Below are 19,703 nucleotides of genomic sequence, written 5' to 3' on the forward strand. Positions count from 1 at the left end.
TGCTGGAGAAATTTGAGATGGATTAAAATGAGCTCGGATTTCTAAGAATCCGACCTGTGGAATCAGCTGCAGAGCAACCCCCTCAGGCCGTGCAGAGTCCGTGGACTTTCGCATGATATTTTTTAATTTCCTGAAATGTACGCATATAAATCTGTAGAAAAATACATAAGTTTCCGCTGAGGAAATGTTAAATGGAATGGGGGACTATACATTAAATGTTACGTACTGAGGTAAATTATGTAAATACTTATGTAAATCTTTATGTAACTATTTCCGTATTTTTCCACATGACGAAAAAAAATTCGCATCCGTCCGTGGGCAGATGACGGAATGAAAGGTGCCTGACAATAAACAAAACACAGACAGAGCGGGTTTTACACACTCCGTACACCCCTAGTGCCTGTATGTTCACTCCCTGCTCAGAGCAAAGAACTTTTCCATGCAACAAAGATCAGGGGTGGGCAACCCTCGGGAGGTCCAAGAGTCATTTTCATAACACCTCGCTTCCAACACAGGTGCCAAAAACAAGGGGAAATAAAAAATAAATAAAAACAAAATGACTTCTGGAGCTGCTACAGAATGCCCCAAAGGTCAACATTAGCTTATTTGCAAGTTAATTTTGACTCTTTGGGGATCCTGGAGCAGCTACCAAACCCCCAAAGGGTCAAAATTGGCTTGCAAGCAGTTTCAGATGCCATTTTGTTTTTTAAAGCATTTTTGGGGTACATCTGGATTTCAGGGGGTGGCAGGGGCCATACCAGGAGGCTGTGGAGCCCTAGTATAGATGAAGTACACAGAGAGAATAAAACAGCCCAGATGATGCAAGCAAAGGCTGCCAATTTCAAGAAGAAACACCTAAAGCAAGTAAGCTCCCTGACAACCATCATTGCTTACTACCATACTCTCATAATGATAATTAAAAACTACCAAACAGCACAAAACATTTATGAAGTTCAAACAAACTACTTAAGGTAGATCTAGTGGAAATTGTAGCAAGGTACTGCTGCTTTTTAAATTAACACATTAAGACCTTCCACATATAACAGAAAACAATTTAAATGTGTTCCCGCACACAAATGGGTTGAGAGTTTCCCAGCACTAAAGTTAGACAAGCTCAAAGATGGCAACCTTCTTTTCCTTAATGCTATGGAAATTCCTGGGCTTTGTCCATAGTTACCTGAAGTCTTAAACATCCTCCTCTGGGAATGTTTGCTTAGCTTCGTCTGACCATCAGTTGGGATCTAGGATTCAGTATATGGTTAAAACAATATATGTATGCAGTGCAAGTTTACATTATGGGTAAATTTAGAACTTCCTAGGGAATTTTTTTTTCATGTTTTCCAAATATGCTTGTAATTCCTGATCCATTTTTGAATCAAGATCAAAAGAGTTCACCCATCACTAGTATGTGATATTGGGGAAGTAATATAGGACTATGACAAATTCCTTTCAGTTCATTCTTGACCAGAATTTACACAGTTTGCACCTCCTGGAACCAAACACAGAGCTGAACACAATCTGTGGTCAACCACATATTTTTGATCTTGTGACGCAATTTGTGGAACAAAAAAATGTGTTCAGAAAACGTGTACATTTGGAAAATGTGTACAAACATGCTTTAATCAATGGGAGAAAATACATACGTTTAAATAATGTAACATAATGGTTGCATACATTTGGGAAAATGTGCATGAAAATAGGCACGGTCATGTGAAAAGAAACAATTAAGCTTGCAATCCAATATAGATATGAGTCAGAACAGGTTTTGGAATTTGGAAAACCACAGTGAGCTCAGGTTTTCCTGGTTTGCAACCCTTACAGTAACAGAAGTACTCTTCGCAACAGGATTTCAGTGCCATTATTAAAAAAAACCACACCAAGCAGCCTTGTACCTAGCAACAAAGCCAATCAGATTTGGCAACAGCTCTGAGGACAAACGAAGCATTGTCTGGTCTCTGAACCAACTTTGTTTCACCTCAGTGGTGAAATCACATAATTCAGCTTCATTTTTAACTACTTTCCTGACTGCCATAGGTGACAAAAAAACCTACATCTAGGCAGGGATGGGGGAGAATTCCGCCACGGACCCCAATCAGGCCGGATTCCAAGAATCTGGCCCCATTGGGCCCCGTGGCAGAATGGAGCACTCACCTCCGTCTCCCCCTGGAATCTGTCTGGGTGGGATCCCACTCGGCGTAGATCCTGCGGAACCGGCCACCTGTTCTGCATCACTGGCGATACGGCCAGCAGCCATTGCCATGCAGTATCGCTGTGCTAAGACTCCGGATGCAAATGGCGTAGTGGGCACCATTTGCGGCCATAAAGCTGGTAGATTAGCCTAAATGCAGCCATTTACGGCTGCATTTAGATTAATCTACCAGCTTTATGGCCGCAAACGGTGTCCACTACGCCATTTGCGTAGGGATGTTAGAGAATTCCACCACGGATTCCAGGGAGGCTGAATTCCAGTGAATTCGGCCCCCTGGAATCCATGGCGGAATGAAGCAACCCCCCCTGCCACCCCGTGAAATGGGCCCGGAATGGAGCCTACCTGGTGTCGGCTATCCGGTGCTCCATGAAAGGCAGCTGCGTCTGTGGCTGCCATTTGCCTTCCCTCGAATGGCATGATAGGCTATATAAGTATTTACGCAGCCTATCACGGCTAACACAGGGACGCCATTTGCGTCCCTGCAGTGGCCGTATCACGGCAAAAGTCAAAAACGCAAATGGCAGCCGCTACGCCATTTGCGTCCCTGTCTTTTCTTTTGCCATGATAAGCTACGTATATATTTATGTAGCCTATCACAGCAAAAGACAGGGACACAAATGGCATAGCAGCCGCCGTTTGCGTCCCCGCTTTTGCTGTGATAGGCTACATAAATATTTACGTAGCCTATCACGGCTTAGCGAAGGGATGCAAATGGCGGCTGCTACTCTGGCCGCCATTTGCATCCACAGACCTTCCGCAGCCGGATGCCCTGCTGCAGATGCACCCAGCCGGTGCCTCCACGGAGTCGCCGCGGAGCGGACTCGGCTGGGCAGGATTTCGGGGGAGGGACGGAGCACCTCCCCCCACACACAGATTCCACTTACGAAACAGGTAAGTGGTTTTGTACATCCCTACATTTGCATCCCTGTTTTTTTACATGATAGACTACGCAAATATTTGTCAGTGTCCTCCTCCCTTTCAACGCTTCCCCAAGTCTCTAGCAAGTCCAGAAAGGGGAGTTATTGATTCCTGCCCTTTTCACAGATCTTTCTTGGAATAGTTACTCTTGTTGCACAAACTTCCCATCTGCTTACTGCTCAGTCTTTAAATTTGTGCAAATTTAGAAGCTGGGAAGTAAATGGAGGGGAAATTTGCCCAGCTTTCAAATTTGTGGTACCTGGAATAATGTGCAAAACATTTCCGGAATTGGGGGGAAAACATCTGCTACAGTGCATCACCATTTACTGAAATGGAAACACTGTGGAATCCCGTCAGGCTCAAACAGAATGGAGGTCCAAGCGTCACACATCCCTCCCGCCAACCCACTGCATTTCTATAGTGAAAATGCAGAAGACAAAGACCCCTCCTGCTTATTCAGAATAGAAATCAAGCAGGCTAGTAACCTGTGTGTGTGTGTGTGTGTGTGTGTGGTGGTGGTGGAGTGCTAATTTACAAGACTGACTTCATCAAATCTGATCACTGTTACTAGGAGGTTTATTTTAGGGATGGCTGAACAAGCAATGTTGCGGTTCTCCAAATTCTCCCTTGAAGCATTTTTAGCCTCATTCATGTTCCCAAATAAGCTTCTTTTTTCTCTCTTTTTTATATTCGGGAAAAATGTACATTTTTAAATGTGCACATTTTTCCTGATTGAAAAAAAACACCGCATTTTCCCCAGTTGAAAATACACATTCCCCTCATAGGTTAAAGTGTGAAAATGAAGATATTGGGAAGAAATTAACATGCTGCACCACAGTCTCCAAATCTCAAGAGATCCCTACAGAGCAGCAGGTCAGGCTCAGGCTATCTGAGGCTAAAAAAAATAGTGGGGTCGATAAATGTAATCTGCAAACATGGATCAACAAATATGAACATAGACTCTTTGCTGCTAATGCACCATGACTTCAGAACTCCCAGAGCATTCATTCACACACTGAACCTTAAGAGCTCCAGATAGAGCTGTTACAGTAAGCTGTATCATTGATCAGGTGATTAATTGCAGATTGGCAAAAGAGACTACCGAGGCTCCAACAGCAGCTGCTATAGACCACTGACATGATAGACTGTGGATAACAGGCCACCCAGAGTCTATTTTCTTTCCCCACTATAAAATTTCAAGCCATCATAGAGCACTTCAAGGATGCGCTGAGGCATACTGACACTGGAAACACTTCAATGTGCTTCCATGCATCCTTTCAAGCTCCTTGGACAGAGCTTTAAAGTGATCTTACTGATATTGTAGCCATTATGATGGGTTATTTTTTACTTATTTACCACAAACAATATTAGGCTCTTATTCAGCAAGTTACCTGAGGCTAGGCATTTAACTTGAAAATGTCCCATATCAATAGAGTTACTGTCATATTTCTGAAGCCGCAGCACTCCAGTTTGAATGTACAATGCCATTTGGAGTAGTGCCAAGTTGGCACGTGCAAAACCAGAGCGGGGGAGGAGCAGGGCAGGGGAAAGGAAGGACATTCTGACCTTCTACCATGTCACTCCCACCCATGCCTTTGAAAGGGCAGAGAAAATAAAGAGGAAGTCTCCTTTCCACCTCTTGCCCATTGTCATGGACCAGGACTTTGACCCCTTGTCCTCAGAAGAAGAGGCTTCTTAGTTAACTGTTCAGGGAAAAGACTCAGAAAAATACATCAAGAGGCTTCCACCTTCTGAAGAGACAGTTCATCAGGAAAATCCCAAAGACCTCCCCACTGAAGCCAGAGGAGGCTGCATTGTTATCTTCAGACTCCAAGGACTCCAGTCATGAAGTCAACAGCATGCCGAATCCACCCCTGTGTCACTTCAGCCAGAGGCTGCTAAAGCAGACAAGGCTCCTTTAAGGGAAAAGGCCTTAGTCAGTGTGGAGGTGAGGCAAAGCAGCCTAAAGGAATCAACCTCCAGTTAAGGCTCAGTCATAAGCTGCTGCTTAAAGGAGCAACTTCCAGACCAACTTTTCTGGCTTCCAGCTCCAGCACCATTTGGAGCTCTCCGTGGTGCTGTCTTGTTCCATTCCTATCTCCCTGGGAAACCTGACCTACCCCAAACTGTGGTTAAAACCAGATCCATAGTGGAAACCTGTAACTGAGGCCTCACCAATGGCTAATGATGCTAAGCCCTCGCCACAATAGCGGCAGAACCAAATGCCCATCACCTTTTGGTTGTGACCAATATCTCCCAAAAGATTGGAGGGACTTTGACCATAGGGCGAAGGGAGTTGGCAGCACCTCAGAGGTCAGAAGCTGGAGGCTAGCAGAAGCGTGCTAGGTTCTACTCTGCTTGGGAAGTTTGGGAATGGCCGTATTACAACAATTTTTCTATAACGCTAAAGCCTGCCTTGCCTGATCACCACACACCCCAAAGCATCATAAGTCATCCATACGGGCAGCCGAATTCAGTAACAGGTATATTATTTCAATGTACAGTCTATATCCCAAGTGCTAACCAGGACCTTAACTCAGGTGCTGGGACATCTGCATGGCGAAGGAGTGATGCGCCCCCTCCCCTTTCACCATCCAAATCACGTAACATTTGAGTTAAGGCCTCCACATAAATGCCTACTTGCATTGATGCCCCATTCACTGATGCCCCATTCATACCACCTTTCCCATGTACAAACACACACAAAGGGAAAAAAAGGAAGTATGAGAAACCACACTAACAAAGCTCTGCATAGTTTGATATTTAGATGGAACCCTTGCCTCATAAATCACACTGTCCGTTCGGAGGAGGGGAGGGTGCCCACTGCCCCTCAACCACTTCAGTGCTATGGTGCCAGTTCATTATTTATTTTGGTGCATGTATGCTTTGGCACCTGCCCTGGCTTTATGCGAGGGGGGGGGATTAAAAGTGTTAGTGGTATTTCAACTCAAAATGTTAAGCAATTGAAGTTCTTAGACCCTAAGATTTAAGAGACAACCTTCTCCTCTATGTACCGTCAGTTGTTTTAAGATGGGTTTTTGTTAAGAGCAGTCTCTGGGATTACTAGAGCACTTCTCATGTGCCTAGTTAAGTGACAGGATCAAGAGCACAGAATACTGCCATTCACATAAGTCTAAAAATCCAGAATATTACATTTTCTGACTTATCTGAACCCTATGTCTGATATTTCCCCATTGAGATCAGATAAATCTCTTAGGCTGATATATTCTCTAGTGCGTCACAGTGGCCTGATGAGTCTCCTGTGGTTGAATTACTTCAGAGTGATTCTTAGCAGGGTCGTGATTCTGTCTCTTTGCTCACCTTCTCAAAAGCTTGATTCTGTAAGAGACTCTTGATAATCCTTTCATGCCAACTACAACTTGGCTAAGGGAAAGAGACTGCTTAATTGCCTGGCTCTTAAAAAGCAAGAGACAGAACCTTCCTTCATTTCGTCATCAGGGAGACTCTGCTCTCTCTCATAATGGTGCCTTTTAACAATAATTTTCCATTATAAGTTTTAGAGTTTTAAAATGAGAACAATGATATTTTCCCCAATGAGAAATGTTTGCAATAATATTGAAGCTTAAGAAAGAAGAATATATCCATCAGGTTGTAGCAGGAATATTTCATTTATAACTGGCTATCGAGGTCTTGCCTTTGAAGATACACCTATTTTAGTCATAATACAAATTATAGAACCCATAATTTCCAAGGGAGGAAAAATGCAGCCAGATCATATGGAAGTTCTCACAGATGTCCCCACTGAATTCACTGTAGCTTACTCCATAGGAAGTATACAGAGGATTGTAACTTAATTTACAGCCCGATCCTATTACCGCTCACTCAGAAGTATGTTCAAGTGATTTGAAGGGGACTGTATTCATCAGCTCAATAATAACATGAAGAAAACATATTTTCATGTGAGGTACGACATCTGTGAATTCTCAAGATTATGCTTAGTTGCACACTTTTCATTTAGCAGCTGTCATAAGTTTTAAGCATTGAGCTGCTGTGAGTATGGGGAGCTCAAAGCTGGATTGAAAATGAGGAGAAAATCACTCTCCATGTTATCCATGTTGACTTTACAAACCAGTGTTGTTGTTTTTAACTCTCTTTTTTAACAGTGTTGTCGCTTTCTAACTGGTGTTTGTTTGTTTGTTTGTTTGTTTATTACCATCACAGCAGTGTCACTAATGTTAAGGCCTATCAGTAAATTAAACATTCCATACTGTTCAATGATGACTGGGGCAGGTGGATTGTTCTAACCTTTATAAAATTCAAACAGTTTGACCAATCGTCCTGAAATGTTCAGGTGCCAAAAACAAGTGTTGTTTATACATACCCTGAAAATTACAGGAGGATTGGTGAAATTTTGAGGGAGAAAGAGCAATTTAAAGATAACAAGCAAAACAACAAAAAACCTCCGTCAAAAATGATTTTGAAAAAAATGTTGGTGACCATTCTGCAGTCACACTTACTGAAGAGACCAGAAAATTTTAACCAGAAACAGTGACGGATGTTTATTCTTCTTGTATTTGAGTTGGTGATAATTTTTAAAAGTTCCATTTCATTTCGTCTTTAAATAAAGTTTTTTTACATCTAATGATAGTCACTGGGACTAACCATAAGCATGGGCATGCTCAGTACTGCTCACTCTCTCCCTCCCCCATCACAGCTGATTTAGAACGTTGAGGTAGGGGAGGGCCCCCTGGAGTTTACATCATATTATAAGTGACTGAGAAGGAGAAAGAGAAGATTATGCTGTTTGGCGGGTTGGTGGGTGGGTGAGCTGAATCTGCTGAGAAAGGTAGGGTGGTGGGGAGGGCTGGGATTCTGCTGGGATGCTGGCACATGAGGAGGACTCAACTCACAGCAGATTCAGCCCTAAATAGACTACCTTAATCCAAATGAGGAGATAACTAATGAATCTTGAAAACCTAATCAAGGGAGTCCTAAGACACCAGTTTTGAATCATGTATGTTATATCCTAATTCTGGAAAAGAGGATGCCAATGGCCATGCTGGCTGGCAAATGGTAGGAGTTGCAGTCCAACACATCTGAAGGGCACCAGGTGGGGAATGTTGCTCTAAAAAAGCCTAAATAAGGTGTCTGCTAAGGGCATGTCCCTTTTTGTTCTTGTTTATTCGGTCAGTCGCTTCCGACTCTTCGTGTCTTCATGGACCAGCCCACGCCAGAGCTTCCTGTCGGCTGTCGCCACTCCCAGCTCCCTCAAGGTGAAGTCCGTCACCTCCAGAATATCATCCATCCATCTTGCCCTTGGTCGGCCCCTCTTCCTTTGGCCTTCCACTTTCCCTAGCATCAGCATCTTCTCCAGGGTATCCTGTCTTCTCATGATGTGGCCAAAGTACTTCAGTTTTGCCTTTCGTATCATTCCCTCAAGTGAGCAGTCTGGCTTTATTTCCTGGAGTATGGACTGGTTTGATCTTCTTGCAGTCCAAGGCACTCTCAGAATTTTCCTCCAGCACCACAGTTCAAAAGCATCTATCTACCTTCGCTCAGCCTTCCTTATGGTCCAGCTCTCGCAGTATATCCCTTAACAGCCATAATTTCTTAGCATTTTGGAGTTTGGATGAACATGGAAAGCCCTTAAAACAACATGCTAAACCAAAAGGTTTTTTTAATAAGTTGTAGGGATGGGTGAATGAGTGATGTTCAAGATACCCAGGATTCTCCGAACATCATCTCATCACTCGCCTCGTGCTCGATTCCTGTTCACAACTGCAGCTCACTCTGCACAAATGGGAAACTTGCACAAATCGAGCAGCAATCAAATAGGAAATTTGGGCACGTTTCCCCAGATTTCCTCCAGACTGAAGCAGAGCTAATTTAGCCCACAGAGGAAATTTGCACTAATTAGGAAATTTGCGCAAATCCAACTGGGAATCAGGAATGAGATGAATGCAAGCACACGTTCGACAACTGACAAATATATTTGGTGGACACGTGCTCATGCTCACATTAAGAGCTTCGATTGGGGCATGCTCACACATTTTGTTAGCAAAAAGAAAATTCTCGTACATTCCTAATTTGTTGAATTTCATTATGTTTTGAAAAGGCAATATGCATATGGTATGGTATCCTATGCTGTAATTAGTTCCAACTTCACCACAACCTTTGAGCTGGATGGCTGTGATGCAGAGTGGTGGACCTAAATCCAATATCTTTCTCTTCATGGGAACAGACACATCAGGTCTATGCAATTGAAGCTATCATGCAACTGAAGCTACCATTCCACATTACAAGTACCCAACTGCCAACCTCTATAGATGAATTAATTCAGTAATTAATTAATGACATTTGTCGCACTCCATAATGCTCTCGAGGAATCAACGATGCAGGAAAATAGACAGGATATTGTTGATAGCCCAAAGCAGGTCAATTCTATACTTAAAACTATGAATAAATTGCAATTCAGTGTTGCAGAATCCTTTTTAAATGTATACAGCATGCCCTTAAGTGCATGAGATCCCAGGAAGATGAGAAGACTATTCTCTTGACATTTTCTTGTTTACTAAGCTCATGTTTACACTTTCACCTCTCCTAAATGTAGTGATACACGTGGACCCTTTATGATAGTAGACATCAATCATATTCGACTTCAAGGAGTCAGTACTATTAGAAAGATAATATTTTAAACCCCAACATTGATTCTGAGGAGACTGTGAGGAACGAAAAGGAGGCAGAGATTAGGAGGAAAAGGTTCTGAGGAAACTGTGAAGATGAAAGATTGCTCCTGAGGAGGCTGAGTAAAGATCAGGAAAGAGAGCAGCAGTAGCCTTCTGCCCTTCCCCCAGTTACCAGACAGCAGCAGCTCCATAACCAATGGTCAATAACTGGGGGCTACAGTTACTTCTGAGTCCTGGACTGCACAGCTACAGACAGGTTTTAAGAATTGACCTAACTCTAGGAAAATATCACCGTTTTATCATTCAGAGACGTACTTTAAATCAGACTTCCCAAATCTGGTGCCCTCCAGATGTGTTGGACTGCAACTCCCATAATTCCCACCACCTATCCCTAATCACAACTCATTTTTCTATGCTTCCCTCGAAATTCATGAAATTATTAGCTTGAACAGCAACATCCAACTTGCCTTTGAATTTTTGCTTTAGGCAAAACTCAGCAGCAACTGGGGGATATGTGGACCACCCTGAGGAAACTGCTGCTCAAAACCATTTCTCAAAAATCATTTTTGCTTCCCTCAAAATTCCTTGGATATTTTGCTTGAGCAGGAACCTCCAGATTCACCTTGAAATTTTGCTTTAGGAAAAACTTCGTAGCATCTCTAATGGCTAGGTCTGTGCAATTTCACGGGAAGCCAGAATCCTGAGGGAAAACTCTAATCACATTATCTATTTTAAGATTGCTATCTAGATAATTACAGTGCCCTCATCAACACTGCATTTTAGTGCTCAACCAGATATTAAAAAGCATACCATCATAATACACAGTCAAAATCCTACAGGATAAAGGTATCATATGATCAGGAGATTATGTCAATTGGATTCTGGTTATCAGAACACAGTAAGGTTATTCCCAGGACTGAGAAATACCCTGATGTATCTCTGCTTCTAATCATAGATTAAAGTTAGGATTACATGACATAATCAAGGATTATTTTGGAGCAGGTTTTCATCCTAGCAGAAACGAAAATGCTGTGGGAGAAGTTGCTGGCAAACTAACTGGCTTCATTCTCCATATCAGTCCAGATTCAAGACCATGCCCTGGAACAGTATAAAGAAGGGAAGTATTCTGTTTTATTTACAGTGAAGGAGTGAACACAGTTTTTAAACCCTTTAAGAGTAGCTGTAAATCCCACCAGTCATCATCATATGTTTTCAAGAGCACTGCTCCCAAATTCTAGCCAGAATATATTCTGTCTGTTTTCATTATACATGGTGCCATGCTGTGATATAAAGGCAGCCACAAATGCAGTCACTTTTGTGATGATCAAGAGATGAAATTGTTAACGCACCCATAATTAGGAGCAATGTATCCTGATGACTGCATCACAATGCTTGAAGGGTTTATTTACCTATCAGGTTTCTTGTGGGAACCATGGCCAAGCCTGAGCGGTTGTCTATTTCCTATAAGTACAAGTCAGTTTAGACGCAAGATTAACATTGCAGAAATGAAGATACCATCCCTAACATGTATTTGAACGTTGCTTAAAAACCAGTGGAAGTTCTAGAAGGTCAGTGATCATCAGTGGTGCATTGACAAATATATGGGATATGAGTTATGAATATGAAATATTTTGGAAAACTTTAGGGACTGGTCTGCATAGTTGTTAGAATTAGTGTTATCATTCAGGCTACCTTCAAATGTGACTTCTCCCAAAATGAGTGTTAATACTCATATGGGGAAAATATTTCTCATGTACACAGTGGCACCCATGTTTATTTTGGCCCACTATAGGTGGCATGCCTGAGGGCATAGTCTGAGGGCACATGAAGCAACCACATTGCTGAAGCTGAGCAGGACTGGGTATGGTAAGTGCCTGGATGGGAGACAACCTAGGAACCCCATGTGCACTGCCTTAGATTCCATGATAGAAGAAAGGTGGGCTATAAATAGAATACATTAATAAATAAACTCCACAACTCATGGAAGCTCATGGAAATCAATGGAAAGTGTGCTTAATTCTGAATCTGACTGTGGCCATTATCCATAAAATCCAGCAAGACTGCCATATGCATAAATCCAGGAAAATGAAAACTAGCTTTGCTCAGATATTCCACTGATGCCACACAAGGTAAGTTTGATTTTATTAGTTCAAGCAGTCGGAGCATATGAAACCCCTTGATATGTGCCGCTTTCTGGCCCTCCTTCAGCTTTCCTCATATTTCCTCAGATTTTTTTTCCCCAAGCAGACACCTCAAAATTCATCTCAAATATCACTACAGGAAAAACCCAGTTGGCACTGTAACTCGAAGTCAAGGGTGGGATACAAATGACAATCAAAACAGCAGCATTTGTGTAGAGGAGAGCAGAATTCAATCATGTCATTGTGATAAAAGGATGGCCTATAGTATTTAGATTGCCTATAGTATTTAGGAAGCATTTCTCTTATTTGTGCAAAGGTCATTTTCATGACACAGTAGCAATGTGAGCATTCCAAGGCAGCATTTAGACATATTATGTGAACACATGCATATGTGAAAACTTAGATTCCCACCTCAACAGATTTCACTTCAGTGTCATTTTTAAAATGCTGATGTGCTGTTTATGTTTCACTGAGCTAACGACCTTCATCAGTCACAATTCTGTTAAAACCTACAATCTGAGACAATTTAGTTCTTATGTTTAATTTCCATAAGTGACTCGTGTTACTTTTTGATAGCCATTACATTTTGACAGTCTCTTACCGCTACTTCTCCATTGCAGTTTTGGGATTGGCAAGTACCAGTTATTCTGTTTGGAATCTGAACATCTTCCCAGCAAGATGGACCCTTTTAAAAACAAAAACAAAAGGAAAGGAAAAATACATTTTAAATATGCAGCTGGAAAGAAAATATTTCAGTTATTTTCCTTTGGAACTTTCTTAGAGAGGCAGAAAGGAAAAAAAGGAGAAACCACACTGCTTAACAGAAGGAATAAATAAGGAAAGAGGAAACCCTATATAAATGCAGAAGGACAGGTTGCTTACCTGTAACTGTAACTCTCTGAGTGGTCATCTATGCAGTCACACAAATGGGTTCTGCACCTGTACTGAGCCTCCTGTTGGAACTTTCTAGAGCTGAGACATTTAGGCAGGAAGCCCACCATACCCTCTCCCATGCATGGCTAGAGGGTGGCGCTCCCGCTTTTCCCCTCAGTTCCTCTGAGAGTGCCACAGAGACACCCCCAACCCAAGAGGAATGATGAAAAACATACCAGAACACCTGCAAGCACAAATGACCCCTCAAGAACTACAGTCACAGGTAAGCAACCTGTCCTCCTTCTTTGTGGTCTCTGCATCACATATATGGGTGATTAGCTACCGGACGTACCAAAAGAGGAGGGAATAGATAGTCAACTTGGTACAGATGAAAGCAATGCCCATCGCCAAGAAGTATCCTTAGCCTGAACATAGAGGCAGTAGTGCTTAATGAAGGTTTTAGGCTGTGACCAGGTAACAGCCTTACATAAATTTTGAAGAGGAACACCTCTGGAAAAAGCAACTGAGGAGGCAACAGCCCAGGTGGAATGGGTATCGAGAGCTGAGCCAGGGCATAACAAAGTTTAACTGTTTCTGAAAGCCAAATGCACAGGCCTTGTGAAACAACCTGGTGGGGGATCTCTTCTACTAGATGTTTTTCTGTCCCAAGAATGAGAAGGTGCTCAAGAATCCCAAGAATGAGAAGGTGCTTAGCAAGAACTGTACTGGCCTATGTATAGTTCTTACCAAGATGATCCCCATCCTCTCCAGTCCATATAGAAATTATCTGTACATCTGGAGCAATAAATACGAGTCAGGCAAACCCCTCTTAGAATCAGGTGGACAATGGTGCTCGCTTGGTGAAACCCAACAATGCAAGCAGGATACTACCACATCGCCCTTGCCCAAACAGAAAAGACAAAGATTGTGCCCATTGGTGGAGAGTAATTTGCTCCCGCCATCTGCAGACTTACAGAATACGGCCCAAAGAGTCATAGGTCGCTGTTAGAGAAGATTGCTTCAAAAGCAGTAAACATGCCCACAAAAATAAAAGCAAACATTTAAAAGAGTGATTTAGACAAAAGAAAGAGAAAGATTAAGTCAAACAAAACTGTGGATAAAAACACTGAAACAGTGATTTACAACAGAAAATCCTCTGCTGTTGCTGCGGCGATAAAAGAGAAACTGAAGGGAAAGGCAGAAGCACCACCCTGTAGACATGCATGGAAGCAGGGAATAGGAGCTGGTTTCCCACGTAAAGAGCCTCATGTGGCGCAGAGTGGTAGGCGGCAGTATTGCAACCGAAACTCTCCCCGCGACCTGAGTTCGATCCCAGTGGAAGCTGGGTCCCAGGTAGCCAGCTCAGGTTGACTCAGCCTTCCATCCTTCCGAGGGCGGTAAAATGAGTACCCAGCTTGCTGGGGGAAAGGTAGTCAAGACTGGGGAAGGCAATGGCAAACCACTCCACTATAGTCTGCCATGAAAACGCCAGCGAAAGCAGTGTCCCTCTAGGGGTCAGTAATGACCCGGTGCTTGCACAGGAGGAACCTTTCCTTTCTTCCCACATAAACATCTCAGTTCTAGAAAGTTCCAGAGGAGGCCTTGCATAGACGCAGAGCCATATGTGTGACTGCACAGGGACCACGAAGGAGAACTTACAGTGAAACGTACATTAAATGTATTAACGATACAAATATAATACAAACATATGCCATAAAAAACTACGGGAATGTGAAATTAAATGCATTCATGTCAAAGTTGCTCCCGCTGTCATAAATCAATCATTTACTTTAAACACTGTTACCTTTGGTTCAATATCCAATAGCCAGGACTCACCATACTGAATGTTTTCACTAGTGACAAAAGATCTTAACTGACTTTCATTTTGTTTTTGGGTAGAATTCAAAGTGCTGGATCTGACCCATAAAGCTCTAAACAGCCTGGAACCGAAGTATCCAAAGAACACCTTTCTCCCATATGAACCTGCCTGTCCATTATCAGAGACCTTGTTGAGGTGCCCTCGTCATTGCACACAGGTGGAAATCATGAACAGAGCCTTATCTGTGATGACACCCCAACTGTAGAATACCCTCTACCCTCCACATTCATTTGGCACCATTTCTTCTGTCTTTTAGATGACAAATAAGAGCAGTTTTATTTGGCCAGGCCTTCACAAGCTAGGGTATGAATCTTTCTCTTGGTTTATTGCAGCTGTTACTGTTTTGTTTTTTATTGTTTATTTGTTTCTTTGGGTATTTTAGTTGCTGCTTTTATTAGATTTTATAATATATCATTTTCATTGATTGTAAGCTACCATGAAGGTTTGCTTTAGTGGGAAAGTGAGTATTAAGTGACTCTATAAACCCTTATACAATTTGGGCCAAAGACTGAATTCTCCTGTCAGGGGGCAGGGGCCCTAGCCGACCTCTTTCAGTCTACTCCAGTAGCCAACTCCAGACACAGACAAACAATTCTTTTCAAGGCTTTATTCCTTTTACAACTTAATAACTCTATCACCAGCGACTAAACTATGAACAGCAGAGTAACCTAGGCCCTGGGTTGGAAACAGTTGGTCCCCGTTTGAACAAGAATCACTTGCAGACCCTGAACTTATGGGCTAGGGAGAGTCCCTCCCCTTTTCCCTTGGGTCCTCTGGACGCGACCGTTGCTTGCGTGCCAAACGGGCGCTAAGCCTCCTTTCCGCGCCCTCCATAGCTCGTCGCTCTTTGCGTCTGCGTCGAGCATCCAGCAAGCCCTCCTCCCACACTCTTTCACTCCCAGGACCGCTATCTATGTCTGGAATGCCGGCAGGAGGAATCTCTGCCAGCTGCGGGGCCTAGGAGGGATGAGCGAGCTCCTCTCCCACGGACGGCTGTTCCTCCTCAGAATCAGACTGCTCTGAGGTTCTATGGGCTCAGTGTCCACCCTGACATCTCCCACACAATCCTGACCAGGCTTTAGGACCTTCAGGAGAGGCTTTTCTTTCTGCCCCACCGACATGATCTGAAGCACATTTGGTAGGAACTTGAGAAAGGATCTTCTCAGTGGCTGCCCCAGAGTTTGGAAATTCTTGCTAAAGAAGGCCAAGCCAGCCCTGTCTGATGACCTTCTGCTGGAAGGTAAAGACATTTTTATCTAGACAGGCCTTTGGCCCATAAGTTGGCTTGGAAATATGTTACAATAAATCCAACATCACGGGAGTGGCCTTCCACTCACAACATGGGACTTCTCCTTGCTCTCCTCCCACCCTTTGCCCCACAGGCCTTCCAAATCTGCTCTGGAGGGTCTCCAAACCCTCCACAGCAGATTTGAAATGTTTGTATAGGGGTCTTCAGGGGGAAGGGGAAAACTGTTCTGTCAGTGGTTTTGGTTCTACTGGCAGACATTGAGAGTTTGATATAACCCATTATAATTGGTTTTAACAAGTTGCTTTACCTGCTTTGTTTTTATGTTTGTTTTACCTTGTATTGTATTGTTATTGATTGCATTTTATTGTGTTTGTATTGTTGTTAGTTGCCTTGAGCACCATTTGGTGAGAAGGTAGGATATAAATCTAGCAATTAAAGAAATAGAAATAAAACGAAACAAAATACACCAGTCACCCAACATGCTTTCCAAAGTAATTGCATAGACTCCAAAGACAATTGCTACTGACAAGTCATTCTAGCTTTGATTACGTAAGTCCCACCATTACCAAGCTCTTCCTACAAGAATAATGGGGGTGCTTTCAGTGAATAAAATACCCACGTCCTCCCCTTGTTGATTCTATGTACTCTCCTCCTTCATTCATATATAATAAGTTATTCAAACTATCCCAGCCTGATTAGGTCATGACGTTGCTTCCATTTAAAGAATACAAATGAAAAATCAGGTGCTTAACAAACAGTAACTATCACAATTATTCAAGTGAATAATTTGCAATACGAACATGTAAGTATGCATCTAATAAACTTTATTCATGTTACATGGCCTTTGCTCATGTAAAACAGCTTTCAGAATCTAAAGTATATGTGTTGCCTCCAATTGTAATCATAGCTGCGTCTGTTCAGTTATAACAGATGGCAAATCTTCCAACTGCTCAATGGTTTTGCCAGTCCAATAATCAAAGTATCTGTCATAGAAGAGCCACAGCTGCCACACTACTATAATGAAATAACAGCTGACATCTCAGAAACAAACTCTGTGATAAGCCTTTTTAGCTTGATAGTCCTGTTTTCTTTTTCTGTAAGTATAGCTCCCATGACCAAGTCATCCTTTACTTAACGCTTAGGGTCAAGTTACATATTTCTTCAAAGATGTAGCTAGCAATTACATTTTTTTCTTTACTCAAAATTCAAAAGTAAGTTCAGGAGACTTGATATGGACCCTAGTATGTGGGATAGAGGCTTTCACATTTTGCCCCTACAGGGCCTTGATCTGGATTAGGGGGAGCACCTACAATTTATAATTAAGAAAATCTTACTTCTTTTTTTAATTGCCACTTTTGGGTAGGGATGTACAGACTGTGTAAAATCTGCTCCATCTGTGTTTCGCAGATTGTCAGGTGCCTTTTGTTCCGTCATCCGCCCACAGACGGATGCGAATATTATTTTTTATGTCATCAGAAAAATACGTAAATAATTACGTATTTATGTAAATATTTATATAATTTACCTCAGTACGTAACATTTAGCTCTTTTGTGACCTAGGGATATTACCAAGCTGACTAGACTACTCTGTGTTCTGCAAGGAAATCTTACCCAAATCCAAAATCAGAACAAGGAAATGAAACATACCCAGTCAGGAACCAGTAATTGTATTTTGAACTGGATTACTTCAACACAGCAGCTTTCTGCACACATTCCTCTCCACGTGTTTGTTGTATGAATGTAGCCTCTTCCATGAGATTGGGAGCCCTAACATATAAGCTCTCCCTTTGGAACTTAATCAAATATGTGGAGGTTGCAGGGCAGAGACAGCAGGTTCAGTGATGCTGGGGGAGTGGAACCATTCCATCCTAGGGATGTACAAAAGTCACTTACCTTTTCGAAGGGTGACATTCGTGGGGGGGGAGGCGCTCCGTCCCTCCCCCCGAAATTCTCTCTGGCAGGCTCCACTCCACGGCGATTCCGCAGAGCCGCTGGCCGGGGCCGCCTGCAGCTGGACATCCAGCCGCTGGGCAGCCTGCAGGGATGCAAATGGTGGCAGCCGTAGCCGCCGCCATTGGCGTCCCTGCATTTTGCTGTGATAGGCTACGTAAATATTTACATAGCCTATCACAGCAAAAGCAAAACAAAACAGCGAAAGCAAATGGCGGCGGCTACGGTGGCCGCCATTTGCGTTCCCTTTTTTTTTTGGCCATGATAGGCTACATCCTCCACATGTTCACTGAACCCGAGGAGGATAATTTTTGAAGAAGGCTAATGGTTTGTCTTTATTTATGAGTTACATGTTCGACAAAGAATTAGCTGTGTGATGGTGACAGGTCTTCTATTCTAGAAAAGGCAATTCTGAGAAGCAGATTCAATTTAAACAGCTTTTTTGCAGAAAGTAAATGTAAGAAATAAATAAGGATTGCTCAGGGAAAACTGAATTTAGAAGTATAAGCATATTGCAAACATATGCAAGTAGTAAACTAAGACAATAATCTTTTTACAAATTACCCATACTGTAGAAGGGTCACAGACGCCAATGGTATTTAGTTGATTAACAGTGTGATTAGCAACCACGTCTGGAGTTTTTGAAAATTAAATTAAATACCAGCAGCGTGTGTTTGTATGGTGGTTTTTATCAGGACTGCAGCATGCAAGAAGGTGATGGGTTAATCCTTCCCTCCCTAGCCACAAATCCCAACAATAAATTCATGCCAATTGGAGCTTTACTGCTAGTTGCCACATGGGGGTGCATGATTTCCATTGGGATTGCAGCTGGATAGGTATGGGCTAAACCTCCCCCCCCCATGCACAGCAGTCCCAATGAAAATTGTGTCTCCCCCACCCCCAACATCAGGAATTTAATGTTTTAAAAAACCACAAATGGCTACTAGTCATGCTATAACAGCATAATATCGTTTGGCCCTGAGACTGTATTCAAATTTGAGAATACAAACTATTGTCCTAATTAAGCATGCTTCTAATTTCTCCTCAATGGAATTGTTCCTTGGATTTTGGAGTTCAAAATAATTTGGTCTTGCTTCCAATATGGAAATGATGCCTTAGGAATCCTTCATTGTCTTACATACACACACGCACACATTGTAGTGAGCACTGCACTGATAAAATACTGTTAAAAGAATTTGTGATGCAATTCTATGCATGGTTTTTATCAAAATGTTTTGGGTGTTTTGAACCAGTGCACAGGATCACATGTGAGCATCAGTAAAACCTCACTTGGAAGGAATCTTGATGCAATCATATGTACAGTCACATCCAGATTGCTTTTTGCAGTGTGCTATTGATCTATATATGTCTTTTGGTCATACAGAGGGCAAAAAAGATGCAAATGAATCGAAAGAACTGAAACATGTGGTGAACGGCGCAAACTCAAATTCTGGAATTTTAGGCATCTAATCTTCGTAAGCCCTATTCAGGCTTGAAAGTATAGTTGGTAATTAGAGCTCACCTAATAACGTACCATTGGTGGATAATAATTAAAATGCAAAAAGATGCATTGAGTTTTGGATCCAGTTTGGAATAACTTAACACAAAAAGGGGATTGATATCATTATGTCAGCCACACTGATGCTAAATAACTGTACCAAAACAAAAAACACCAGAGGAGCACTTCAACTGCAATTATTTTGTTCTTCTCTAAGCTTTAGAGAAATCTATCAACCTGTAATCAGCCAATCAACTGAACTGGTGAAACCCACCGCACATTGCATGGGTTACAATTATTAGCTTACGTTAATCAAAGAAAAGAAAAACCTTCCTGATT

At 42.4% G+C, this 19,703-nt stretch overlaps 1 protein-coding gene across 1 annotated transcript in view; it reads right to left on the reverse strand.

Moving 5' to 3' along the window:
- The window catches only part of PRKN (parkin RBR E3 ubiquitin protein ligase), a 1,219,260-nt gene that overhangs the window by 663,220 nt on the left and 536,337 nt on the right, over positions 1–19,703 (reverse strand). Inside the window, exon 5 of the mRNA XM_084827978.1 lies at positions 12,517–12,600. Coding sequence (XP_084684104.1) covers positions 12,517–12,600 — 84 coding nt within the window. The remainder of the gene's footprint in view (positions 1–12,516; positions 12,601–19,703) is intronic.

This window comes from Heloderma suspectum, chromosome 1, assembly GCF_057233095.1.
Source record: "Heloderma suspectum isolate Gila_16-S chromosome 1, 16-S_ref, whole genome shotgun sequence".
In the NCBI taxonomy this organism is placed as follows: domain Eukaryota; kingdom Metazoa; phylum Chordata; class Lepidosauria; order Squamata; family Helodermatidae; genus Heloderma; species Heloderma suspectum.